The 13,540-nt window shown below is 38.2% G+C and overlaps 1 protein-coding gene across 3 annotated transcripts in view; it reads right to left on the reverse strand.

Annotated features, from left to right (window-relative positions):
* Nucleotides 1-741: 741 nt before the first annotated feature.
* Nucleotides 742-13,540, reverse strand: part of LOC117662484 (cadherin-10) — a 165,920-nt gene continuing 153,121 nt past the window's right edge. For 2 of the 3 annotated variants that reach the window (XM_034411931.3, XM_087890250.1), the window contains exons 10-12: nucleotides 13,332-13,440; nucleotides 9,781-10,032; nucleotides 742-2,234 (exon numbers count right to left, since the gene is read on the reverse strand). In XM_034411931.3, coding sequence (XP_034267822.1) covers nucleotides 1,741-2,234; nucleotides 9,781-10,032; nucleotides 13,332-13,440 — 855 coding nt within the window. In that variant the 3' untranslated portion in view covers nucleotides 742-1,740. The remainder of the gene's footprint in view (nucleotides 2,235-9,780; nucleotides 10,033-13,331; nucleotides 13,441-13,540) is intronic. The other variant, XM_034411932.3, reaches the window with a different exon arrangement.

The following is a 13,540-nucleotide window of genomic DNA, read 5'->3' on the forward strand; positions in this document are numbered from 1 at the left end:
CAGGAGGAGAAAATTAGAAAAGCCCATAATATGAAAAGGGTTGGGGAAATTTTCTCTTCCAATATTTGCATGTTTTGTTTAAAACCAGTTCAGTGAAAAGCCATGAGGAGAAGGGGAAGCACTCTTATCTCTTAAACAGGGAAAGAACAATTCTTCAACATTTCATCTCTCTCTGGCATCTTCATTTATAAAATTCCATGAAATTAACAAAGTGGACTGTAAACTATGAAACCTTGTGTCAAAATAAATGTGTTAGTCTTCACAGTGCCCTGGGTCTTTTCACTGTTTTGCTGCAAAAAGGCTATATTTTTGAACACCAGAATATTTGGCTATGTTTCCATGGCAAACGAAGACCAGAAAACTCAGTTAAAAAGCATGTCCAGGCTATCATTTTACCTCCTGCTTTGTGCTGTATTTTAATCAAGGTCTATAACTTAGTTTAGGTTGCATACAGGCTAATGGCTGCATGTGCACAGACCAGATATCTCTGTAAGCAATATAACTCAAAGTCTGACCAATAATTTATAGGATAATCTTATATGAATATCCAAAGTAAGTATGTTCTATTCATTGGTGGGATTCAAGTAATTTAACAACCGGTTCTCTGCCCTAATGATTTCTTCCAACAATCACTTTGCCAAACTGCTCAGAAAGTTAACAACCGTTTCTCCCGAAGTGGTGCGAACTGGCTGAATCCCATCACTGGTTATATCCTTTTACAGAACAATCAGGAAAACAGAATCGTTATAAAACTGGTTTATTTCTTAAAAATAAATACAAAAATATAAATATAAAACATTGGCAGAGAGAATCTGATGAAATGAAGTTGCACAAAATTTTTCTTTTTAAACCAGCTGCATATCACATTAACACCACGTGTACATTTTCAGGGTTCAATTTTTTTTAAAATGTACAGAATAGGGGCAACTGTTTTCTTCCTATTTCTTTTGGGTTATGATCCAAAAGGAAATGCGTAGACACTCTGTGCATACCATTTCAATTTTTCCCCCAGTTTATTTTCCGGAAGCTGCACAAGCAGAAACCCCCCCCAATTATAACTGTTGTTCTTAAACAATGAAATCTGAACGTGTCTATCAAAAACTCTCAGGGTATATAGCACTAAATTATTTTCTAGAGGAGCTATTTTTCTCCAAAAAAACCAAATCAAAACAAAAACCAAACCCTAGTTTGTTCATTATGTGTGTAGATTTGGGACAGAGAGCACACTCTCTGAATGAAAATGCTTAACAAGGTCTATGGGGTCTCCTGTGCATAGTTTCTGAAAAAGAAACACATTTCCAAGGAAAATGTGGGTGTGTATGTGGAATGTGCATGCATGATCCTTTTGTAGATCGCAGTCTGGGTCTTTTTCAAAGCCGTCCTTGCGAGTGGAAAACATGTACCTAACAGAAGCAACTCTCATATGACTGTTTGAGAGATTAAATACCTACTCAAACAGTGTATCCTTTATTTAATAAAATGGATGACACCAAATTTCAATTGCTTTGGCTTTCAGAACAGGGCGAAATAAAATGTTGAATATATTCCAAGTGACATTTTACAAGAAAGAATAAAGGACATTAATGAGCAATTCAAAAACCAAAATGAAAGAAAAAGGAGAAGAAAAAGAAACATTGTGCTGAGTGGTAGGAGAATGCTCCTGAACATCAAATATTGTCACGTGGAAAAGGTATCTGTAAAGTTACTTCCTCTCAATTGAACTATATATCCTACCGTAGGTTAGGAAGTGTCTTTATCACTTTCGCCTCCACCATACATCTCAGCAAGCTTATTAAACCGAGGGCCCCATTCCTTGAGGTAATCATAGTTTTGGTCTCCCTCAGTGGTGCCAGACTCTAAAGAACTTAAGGATTCAGCTATAGAATCATTTCCTTCATAGGCATAAGTTGCCAGGGAGTCATAAGGTGGAGCAGAGGGGTCATGATCATGCTCCTTCAACCTTTGGTTAATGAAATCACGGACATCTGTGTTATCTGGAGCAGAAGGAGTCCTCCGTGGTATAAATAATGTTTCTGGGATAATATCTCGGCGGAGTTTCTTATCTTCAATAGCTGCAGGATTTCTCAAAGTGCCGATATCAAAAGCCTGGGTATCTTCCTCTCCACCCCCTTCGTCATTATAGCTCACGATATTGTCTCTGATGTCTTCTTTAGACAGGATCAGAGGCTCTTTCTTGCGCTGCCTCTTTAGAGCAGCAAACAACACCACTATAACTTGGAAGAAAGAAAAATAACATGAATTAACTAAAAATAACATTTTAAAATACTTTTTCTTCATGAACACAAGTATGCAATTTAGTTTATTTTCTTTATAGTTACATTAGCCAGGAGACTACTCTGCAATTGCATCGTAGTAGTTTGGCTGCCTGTTTACCAGCGCTGCCAGGTACATGCTTGCACGCTTCCCATGGTGCACCATAAGAGAAAGAAGAACCGGAAGAAACATGCGCGACTGTTCTTGCAGCAGCATCCAAGGATGCCCTCCCTCGCCCGGAGCCACCTTGCAAAGAGGCGTTGCAACCGGGAAGATTCAGAACTGGCAGGAATCTGACTGCTTGCATGGAGCACCAGTTTGTCTTCCAACCGAAGTGGTACCTATGTATCTACTTGCATAGAACATGCTTTCAAACTGCTAGGTGGGCAGAAGCTGAGGCAAGTGATGGTGCTCACTCTGCTCCACAGTACTAAGACTCTAACTGCTGGAGCAGAGACAATCTCCAGCAACATTAAGCCACTGAGCCCCCACAGGTTTAATATGAGACTGTTTTGCTATATTCTTTTTGGGTAAATCTAATTATTCTGATCCTTGACTTGTGGAATGAACCAAGGAAGAAATGTAAAAATCTCTGCTGAAGCACCCCAACATTTCTGTTTTTCTTTAGCATTTTGTTTTGTAGAGTTGATAATTTGGGGAGCTGTGATTCCAATATAATTAGAGGGCATTAGATTGAGGAAGCTACTATAGAAACACAGAAAAAGAATAGGAAGTTAATTATCATCTTCTATCCTTTTTTCAAGCAACAATTATATATTCTTGCACCTGAATATGGAAGGACAGATTCATTGCCAAACAGCTGCTGATTATTCTATCAACCATCAGCTTAACGAATCTTGTTTTTTAAAAAACAAAAAAACCCTGAGTCAATTGTGTACAAATTGAAAACTGAATACCCTTTCCCATTTTTCCTGTTTTTAAGCTACTATAAATATACCATAGTGCAAAAAGGGACAAACATTTCATTAAGACCTGCAGTTTTCTCCCTCCCTCTTGTATACTTAACAAGCCCTTTATTCTGTATGTGTCTCTATCTTATACCACTGCAGGGCATTCTGCGGAAATATGAAAAGAAGTCATCCAGAAATTCTTATTTTAAAATAAAATGCAATAGAACACAGTACTAATGCTTTCTTGTTCTGCAAAATATATTGTGTCAAGCTTTTGATCAGCTTTGATCTGTTTTCCTACAGTTTCATTCAGACTTGCAAGATGAAGAGAGAGCTGTTTCTTTTGAGGAAAGAATTACTAACAAAACTATCCTGTTTTCCCGAAAATAAGACATCCCCTGATAATAAGCCCAATCGGGCTTTTGAGCGCATATGCTAAAATAACCACCCCTAAAAATAAGACCTCCCTGAAAATATTTAAACGCATGCGCAGCTGGTCCCCACCATTTCCTCTGGTTTCCTCCACGTGCCACAAAATAATAAGACCTCCCCAAAAATAAGGCCAAGCGCTTATTTGGGGGTTCAAAAAATATAAGACAGGGTTTTATTTTCAGGGAAACATGGTACTGTATTTTTCGGATTATAAAATGCACCGGAGTATAAGATGCACCTTAGTTTTTGGGGAGGAAAATAAGAAAAAAGCTGATTGGCAGGTGGATGGCCTCCCGGAATACCCCCAATAAGTATTCCCAGAGGTGAACTTTAGCAACAGGTTCATTGGTTGTGAGCTCTGCACCTTGCTTTTTTTTTCAGTTTCTGAAACCCCCATTTCAGAGGCTTTTCTTTTCAGCCTCTCAAATGGAGATTTTAGAGGCTTTTTTCAGCTTCTGAAACCTCCATTTCAGAGGCTGGGCAGGGCTACATTCGGTGTATAAGACACACCCAAATTTTCAGGTGTGTCTTATACTCTGAAAAATACAGTATGTATTTTCAGTCAATATACATCTAATTAATTTTAAATTTATATATATATTGAAAACTAATTGCTTTCAATTAAATTAGATTGAGAATATCTTGGAAAATGTTTGGGAGTGATGTATTGAGACCTAAGGCTTAAAAAAACATGTGATGCCAATAAATGAGATGCAGTATAGGTGGAAAACACTACTCCTGCTTATTATCTCAGCTTAATCTTAACAAGAAAATGTTGATTCACACATTTAATATGAAAGTTTTACAAAACTATTCACATTTTACACATTAGGTTTTTTTAAATGAGGTACTAAACTCATAAAGTGAGAACTTTAACATCTCAGAAATAACTCTAAATCAGGGATGTCAAACTCGATTTCATTGAAGGCCTCATTGGGGTTGAGTTTGACCTCAGGGGGCCAGGGTGGGCATGGCCAGACTGGACATTGACAGCTCAACATCACTCGTGTCAGGGATGCCTGTGGTGGCCCGAGCACTCTGCCAGCGAAAACGAGCTCCCGAGCTCCATTTTTGCTGGCAGAGGCACCACCGACCAGTCCTTCACTGTTCCCAGGGTGGCCCTGTGGGTCAGATCTAAGCTGGATCCAGCCCCTGGGCCTTGAGTTTGACACCCCTGATCTACATCATCATGGAAATTTTAATATAGCCTACTTGATAAATTACAGGTGAAACTCGAAAAATTAGAATATCATGCATATTTATTTCAGTAATGCAACTTAAAAGGTGAAACTAATGTATGAGATAGACTCATTACATGCAAAGCGAGATAGTTCAAGCCTTGATTTGTCATAATTTTGATGATTATGGTTTACAGCTCATGAAAACCCCAAATTCACAATCTCAAACAATTAGAATATTACATGAAATCAATAAAACAGTACATAGAACAATATCGGACCTCTGAAAAATATAAGCATGCATATGTATTCAGTACTTGGTTTATTTATTTATTTATTGCATTTCTATACCACCCTTCTCCCGAAGGACTCAGGGCGGTGAACAGATTAAGATTTCATATACATATAATAATTTTTTTTTAAATAAACAGTAAATAATAAATTGAGTCAACTTGGTGTATCTGCTAAGACCTTGGCATAGAATTTAGATGTTTATGCTAGCCCTGCTTGTTGAAACAGAAAGGTTTGGGCCCCTTTTGTATCAATTACTGCCTCAATGAGGCAGTAATTGGATGCTATCAGCCTGTGGCACTGCTGAGGTGTTATGGAAGACCAGGATGCTTCAATAGCGGCTTTCAGCTCTTCTGCATTGTTCGATCTCATGTCTCTCATCTTTCTCTTGGAAATGCCCCATAGATTCTCTATGGGGTTCAGGTCAGGTGAGTTTGCTGGCCAATCAAGCACAGTAATCCCATGGTCATTGAACCAGGTTTTGGTACTTTTGGCAGTGTGGGCAGGTGCCAAGTCCTGCCGGAAAATGAAGTCAGCATTCCCATAAAGCTCATCTGCAGAAGAAAGCATGAAGTGCTCCAAAATCTCCTGGTAGATGGTTGCGTTGACCCTGGACTTAATGAAGCACAGTGGACCAACACCAGCAGATGACATGGCTCCCCAAATCAACACAGACTGTGGAAACTTCACACTGGACTTCAAGCATCTTGCAGTATGTGCCTCTCCATTCTTCCTCCGGACTCTGGATCCTTGGTTTCCAAATGAGATGCAAAAGTTGCTCTCATCAGAAAAGAGGACTTTGGACCACTGAGCAACAGACCAGTTCTTTTTGTCTTTAGCCCAGATAAGACGCTTCTGACATTGTTTGTTGTTCAGGAGCGGCTTGACAAGAGGAATATGACATTTGAAGCCCATGTCCAGGATCCGTCTGTTTGTGGTGGCTCTTGATGCACTGACTCCAGCCTCAGTCCACTCCTTGTGAAAGTCCCCAACACTTTTGAATGACCTTTTCCTGACAATCCTCTCCAGGCTGCGGTCATCCCTGCTGCTTGTGCACCTTTTTCTTCCATACTTTTCCCTTCTACATAACTTTCTATTAATGTGCTTTGATACAGCACTTTGGGAACATCCAACTTCTTTTGCAATTACCTTTTGAGGCTTTCCCTCCTTATGGAGGGTGTCAATGATGGTTTTCTGCACAACTGTCAGGTCAGCAGTCTTTCCCATGATTGTGATTCCTACTGAACCAGACTGAGAGACCATTTAAAGGCTCAGGAAGCCTTTGCAGGTGTTATGGCTTAATTAGCTGATTAGAGTGGGACACTTTGAGCCTAGAATATTGAACCTTTTCACAATATTCTAATTTTCTGAGATTGTGAATTTGGGGTTTTCATGACCTGTAAGCCATAATCATCAAAATTATGACAAATCAAGGCTTGAACTATCTCACTTTGCATGTAATGAGTCTATCTCATATATTAGTTTCACCTTTTAAGTTGCATTACTGAAATAAATGAACTTTTGCAGGATATTCTAATTTTTTGAGTTTCACCTGTATATGTGTGATGTTTTAGCAAGACATTGTTTGTGTGTATATTAGTGTAAGTCTCAATGTGTTCTGACTGAAATCCCAAGGCCACAGTGGCTTAAATAAGTCTAATGAAGTGCTCTGAATTGTCAGGTAGCTGATAGAAATATATACACTTTGAGTTACTGTGTTAAAATAACTAGGGATGTGCAAAATGACTTGAATTGTTACTATTTGAAACCAGGCAATTTTGTTTTAAGTGTTTTCTTCAAATTATGAAAGAAGACTGTGTTAAGATGACCTTTCTAGCAAAAGGGAGCATTGTCTTTTGAGTTTTCTACTGGGGCCAGTATAAATGTTTGTTTTAGGCCAGGTTGGATAATCTGGAACTGAATGTTGGAATAATGCAGTAGGCATATAAGCAGCAGGTGACATAATGAGCAGCTAGTCTGGATCTGTTTGTTGCTAGTGGGACACCAAGAAAGGAAGATCTGGATCACAATAAAGCACTTATTTCTGGATTCTGTGACTCTCGGGATTGCTACTGCTGCTGCTCTTCCTAGAACTGGTGGATATATGGCTGTCTGCTTTTGAAATACTGTAATTCTCACATTCTCATGGCAGTTAAAATGTGTTATTTCTTCTGTCCAGCTTTACAATATTTAACACAAGAGAGATAGAGAAGAGACTGGTCATGCCTTTGATTTTAACCTGGACTTTTTTCTGAGCGTGCATTTCAAAGGATGTTCCTTGCCTGATCCCTGCAAATCAGGCCTGTCTATCATTTGAGAGACACGATTCCTTTAATTAGATTTAATGTGTATTGGTGATAAATACACCACAAGCTTAATCTTGAAAACCCATGCTATGCTTCCTGTTATTTGGTAGGAAAAAATGGGCCAGCAGGATGAATGCAATAAAGATCTTTTGGTGTATAGGATGCTTAAAGATCTTCTTAGGCATCCAAACAGGTATCTTTTCCACTGTGGCAACAATATGTAGCCTAGAGATAAGGCACCTGGTCTTAAACAAGGCAAGATGCCATTACAATGAATGAAGCAGCCATGAAGAAATAAACTGCAGGGTACATTAAAGTAATCAGGTTCACACTAGCTCTTATGAAAATGATGGCTTTGAACAAGCAGACTGTGATACTATTAGTTAGTTAGGATTAGGGCAATTTTTGGCTACTTTCAGCAGCTAGCTGGTGCTATCTCTATGTCATGCTGGAAGAAATATTGCAATATCTGTGAGCACCAGGTACCAACCCATACATCCACTTCATTTAAGATATTTGGATATGTAAAGGTGGAGTTTGTATATTTTACTTTTTTGTCATTGTGCACTAAGAAGAATGGAGGATCAAGTTATGGGTAGTTGCTACCTGATATGCTGAATACAGCTCATTGGAACACAAGGCAACTGTGACATTAAATGCACAGCTGTAATGGGCTTTCAGAGGAGAGGAAGTTTGGGGCCATCCAGAAGGGAAAGCTAGGTGGACATGCTACCTGCAGTAGTACCAGCAGCCAGGTCTACATTCTGGCATGAAATGGTAATCTCCAAAGTATTTGGGACTGTGCAGATTCTAAACATCCCATCAGAATAACAGAGTTGGGAGGGACCTTGGAGGTCTTGTAGTCTCCTGCACCCCTTGTGTTGGTTGAAAGGGGATTAGTTTGACCTGTTATTCAAGAGTTTTCTTTAATATTTTCCTACAATTTTGATGACCAGTGGCAGCTATTGCATATGGCTATGCCAGTTACTTTTGGTAGGCTGTAAAAGGGAGCAAAGGGTTCATGTCAATTTTTAAAACATTTCTTATGGAAAGGCACCTATTACCATATGTGGTAGACCTGCCCAATGGCGAAACAATATTGGCAAAATATCAAAATACAAATAGAGGAAATAACACACCAAAAGATAGAACTAAGACCAGAAAGCTTCTTATTAGGCATAGTGAATGGATACTATGAAAAAGAAACAACATATTTAATTATACATATGATAACAGCAGCACGAATACTATACGCGCAACACTGGAAGAATAGTGATATACCAACACCAGATAAAGTAATCAATAAAATTATGGAATGTGCGGAATTAGATAGACTCACAAAGGAATTACAAAATAGGGAAGAACATGACTTTTACTTAGTATGGGAAAAGTGGTATAGTTGGTTGAAAGATAGGAAAGAGATGAAGCAATAGGAAGTAAACAAAATGACCAAATATAATATGATGGAAACAAAGAACAGACATAGGTCAACAAAGATCAATAGTAGATAGACAAAAGGGTATGACCAAATAAGGAAGAGTCAAAATACAAAGAGAAATGTATATTACAGTTGCGACAAACTGGACATGTATTGAAATGGATGTTTATATGTTTTTATGTTTTGTACGTTTCATTGTTCTGTTTAGTTTGTACTTATAAATAAAAATTGGGAAAAAAAGGAAAAGAAAAAGAAAAAAAAAAGAAAATGTTTCAAGTTTTGTTTTAATGAAAGGCAAAATGATCACGCTGTTCATAATTTTGTTCCTTAACAATGCAGCCAATTCAACATTGTTCCAAGGAAACATTTTGAATGTTCTGTCTTCAAATCTACTGTGTTCCCATTTTGGGCATACCTGGTAGTAATCTCTCATGCTTTCTCTGTGGTTTGTAATGGATTTTAATGCAGCATTTTACAATTTGAACTGGGCTTACATTGTCTGCCTTGGTATAACTTGTTCTCCAACTGCTTTATACCCAAGATTGACTCTCAAATTACAGTAGCTTGTTGTTGTTAGTTGCGAAGTTGTGTCCCACCCATCACGACCCCATGGACAATGTTCCTCCAGGCCTTCCTTTCCTCTACCATTCTCTGGAGTTCATTTAAGCTCACGCCTACTGCTTCAATGACTCCATCCAGCTACCTCATTCTCTGTTGTCCCCTTCTTCTTTTGCCCTCAATCTTCCCCAGCATTAGGCTCTTCTCCAGTGAGTCCTACCTTCTCATTAGGTGGCCAAAGTGTTTTAGTTTAAAGTAGCTACAAAGGGATTAATTTCTGACTGGTTGCAAGGAAAATGCTGTCTTTGCAAGGGTTGCACCCAATGCAGCTTGGTAGCATCTAGCATTTGATAGTATTACGTTTAGTACGTGCTTATTCCCTCAAAACTTACCCAGGAGAATAATGATACAGAGCAGAATGGCAATGAGTGCGCCTGTACTAAGGCCCGCTGGGAGGAGCAAAGCTTCAGCATTGCAGGACTGCATGTTTCCCCGACTGTCACAAGCACACACCCGGATTGTCAGTGTGCCTGTGCTACTTTGGATGGGGTAGTCATTATCTGATATCACCACTGGAAGGAGGTATGTGCTTTTTTCATGTCGGCTAAAGCCATTCCTTCTTGTCAAAATCCGGGCTGTGTTATCTGAACCAGGAAGTCACAAACAAGACATGCATTACAATTAATCCCATCAAGGAATGTAATCCACACTTCTAGTGTAGTACATCCACACTTACAGCTTCACTGACATTTTCCACACATTGAAACAAGCTTTAGCAGTAAATTCATTTCTTTTTCTTAATATGGCATTAAATAATAATGCTACCTCTCTCCTCCAAAGGTGTTCTTTTTTTCCCCTTTTCACTGAATGTATATGCTTGGCTTCTCAGTGATAAATGCAAACATTTGCAACTTTTGCTTGAGAATTAAATTATAAGGTAATGTGATAGAAGGCAGCACAGTAGAAACACCTCTTTAATTGAACTCTCAGAGTCTGCAGGGCAATTTCCTAGACCATTGCAGATAATATAGATACTGTGTTTCCCTGCAAATAAGATCCTGTCTTATATTTTTTTGAACCCTGAAATAAGTGCTTGGCCTTATTGCCATGCGCTCAAAAGCCCGATTGAGCTTATTTTCAGGGCATGTCTTATTTTGGGGGAAACAGGGTATCTAATTTCTTTAAAATTTGCAATGTAACAGCCACATCAGGTCCTGGTCTGAAATATCAATAGCAGTTAGATTTATATACCACTTTACAGTGCTTTACAGCCCTTTCTAAGCGGTTTACAGAGTTAGCATATTGCCCCGAACAATCTGGGTCCTCATTTTACCAACCTCGGAAGGATGGAAGGCTTGAGCTAGTGAGATTTGAACTGCCAAATTGCAGGCAACCAGCAGTCAGCAGAAGTAGCCTGCAGTACTGCATTCTAACCACTGTGCCACCGCGGCTCATACATATGGAAATACATATTTATTTTAAATCCATTCATTGTCATATGCTGATTAAGTAGAACTTCTTTGTACAAAAGCATTTGAATTTGGGGGCTTCTGCATGAAAAGCAGTTATATTCTATTTCCCCCCCACACACACAGATCTAGTTAAATCTAAGTGGCTTATTTCTACAAAAAAAAAATTGATTTTGATTCAATAATAAACAGTTATCTGGAAATTCTGAAAAAAACATTCCAAAATGTTAGGTGGTCACTACCCAGTGATTGAAATCTACCCAGTTTATCAAATCATCATCATCATCATCCTTTTCAATTTCACTTTTTTGGCATTTCAAACTTGCTAAACTTGCTTTGTTTGCCTAGTCTTTCTCTATCAACATGTATAAAAAACACATATTCATAATCATACAACCCTGAGTAACAATACAACATAAGATTTAATATCAAGTAATTTAGCTTAAGAGCAAAACTGTGATTAGAAATCAAATGCCGTATTTTCCAGCGTATAAAACGACTTTTTAACACATGAAAATCTTCTTAAAAGTCGGGGGTCATCTTATACACCGGGTGTCGTTCTCCTGTAACCAGGCAGACCAGCCTGAAAGGCTCTGACGAGCCTTAAATGGCTCTGACAAGCCAAGCTCTGACCATCCCAGCTGAGTTGTCTGATTAGCAGGCAACTCAGCTGGGATCGCCAGACCCATTTAAAAGGAAAAAAAACTTTTTTTCTTTTACATGGCTCTGGTGATCCAAGCTCTGACAATCCCAGCTGAGTTGCCTGCTAATCAGGCAACTCAGCTTGAATCGCCAGAGCCATGTAAAAGGAAAAAAGTTTCCCCCCTCCAGCTTGCTTACCTTAGCTGATAGTCGTAACGCTTGCCTTGCTTCGCTTGCCTGAATCCATTCCATCAGCAAGCCACTCCCTGCCTGCAATAAAGCAGGCAGGGAGTTGTGGACTTCAACTCCCAGAATTCCTCAGCCAGCAAAGCAAAGCTGGCTGAGGAGTTCTGGAAGTTGAAGTCTACAAGTCTTAAAGTTGCCAAGGTTGGAGACCCCTGTTCTATTGGGTAAGTTTTTTTCCCCTTTGAGAGCTTTAAAAAGAATAGTTAATTGGGGGTTTTTTTTAGTTGTTCTTTTTTAGACCTAGCCATTTAAAGTTTAGGAAGTTTTAAATTTAGCTTTCATATAAAAATAAAAATAAAATAAAATAAAATAATATTTGTGCAGCTTTCTGAGATTTAGTGTGTTTCTGTAGTGTTTCACTCTAACTACACAAACACACAAAATCTCACAAAGCTGTATGTGGAATTGTGTGTGTGTAAAGTGTGAAAGTTGGGTTTTTGGGCTTTTTGTGGCTGTGTGAGGTTCCTGCTTGTTGCAGGGGCCATTTTGGGTCTAGCACAGCTGCTTTTACATTGTGGGTGAGCCAGTTGATGTTTTTTAATTTTTATTTGGTGTGCGTTGGAAGAGGGGTAGTCTTATACGGCGAGTATAGCCCAAACCCTATATTTTAACAGGAAAAGTCGGGGGTTGTCTTATACGCCCAGTCGTCTTATACGCCGGAAAATACGGTACTCTGATGTATTCTCTTCATCTTTTCATTTCATTTCCAAAGTTATATTTAATTTTGAAGAAAAAGTCAAATAATTATAGGCTTTCAACATTAATATACAAAATTGTAATTAATATTGATAGAATATCCACTATTTTTTCCTCTTAGCTATATCCAGTTAAGGACCTAAATAATAACATATTAAGAGCCTTGGTGGCGCAGCAGACTAAAGTGCTGTTAACTAGCACCAGCTGCCTGCAATTACTGCAAATTTAAATCTCACCAGGCTCAAGGTTGACTCAGCCTTCCATCCTTTCGAGGTAGGTAAAATGAGGACCCGGATAGTGGGGGCAATAAGCTGATTTTGTATAAAAAAGAACACCATTTAGCTGGGGGGCGAAAGCCCTACTAAGCAGGTATATACAAAAGTATGAAGGCTATTGCTTAACGCATTGTAAGCCACCCTGAGTCTCCGGAGAAGGGCGGCATATAAATTGAACCAATAGAGAAATAAAAAAAGAATTTATTATATAAAAATGTATTAATTTATTATATAAATATTATTGTATTGAAATAAAATATTGTACCAAACTGAGAAGATGGCACAACAGATTGGTCGATACAGCTAGATTTAATAATATGTCAAAGGTAGCATATATTAACACTTTAAGGATATAAAGCATTTCTTTATAGTTTAGTTTCTTCAAAGTTACTTATTTAATTTCTATGTTGTATATTGCTTTCTGATTATATTATGAAGACTGTGTTGCATTTCATAATTTCTTCTATTTTTTTTAATTTCACCAATGATTTCTTTTTTTAAAAAAAATATCCTAATTTCCTGAATCAGAAAACATCTAACTGCTAAGTATAATAAAAGGAAACACTGTAGAAATGTGTATGAGAATTAATCATCCTTGTTGTGTATACATTATACCTTCATTGTCTTGGACGGTAAAATTTGGATTAACAGCAGCTAAACTGAAGAAAAACTTTTGTCCTCCAAGGGGATCATCTTTATCAACAGCACTAATGGTCTGTATTAGCTGCAGGGGAGAAGAAAGAAAGAGAAATTGAAGTTTGCAACATATATGACTGATTGTTTTAAAAATTAAAAAAAAAGAATCACAAATCATATTAATAAAA

The sequence above is a fragment of the Pantherophis guttatus genome, chromosome 3 (assembly GCF_059756535.1).
Source record: "Pantherophis guttatus breed Tessera chromosome 3, ASM5975653v1, whole genome shotgun sequence".
NCBI lineage: Eukaryota > Metazoa > Chordata > Lepidosauria > Squamata > Colubridae > Pantherophis > Pantherophis guttatus.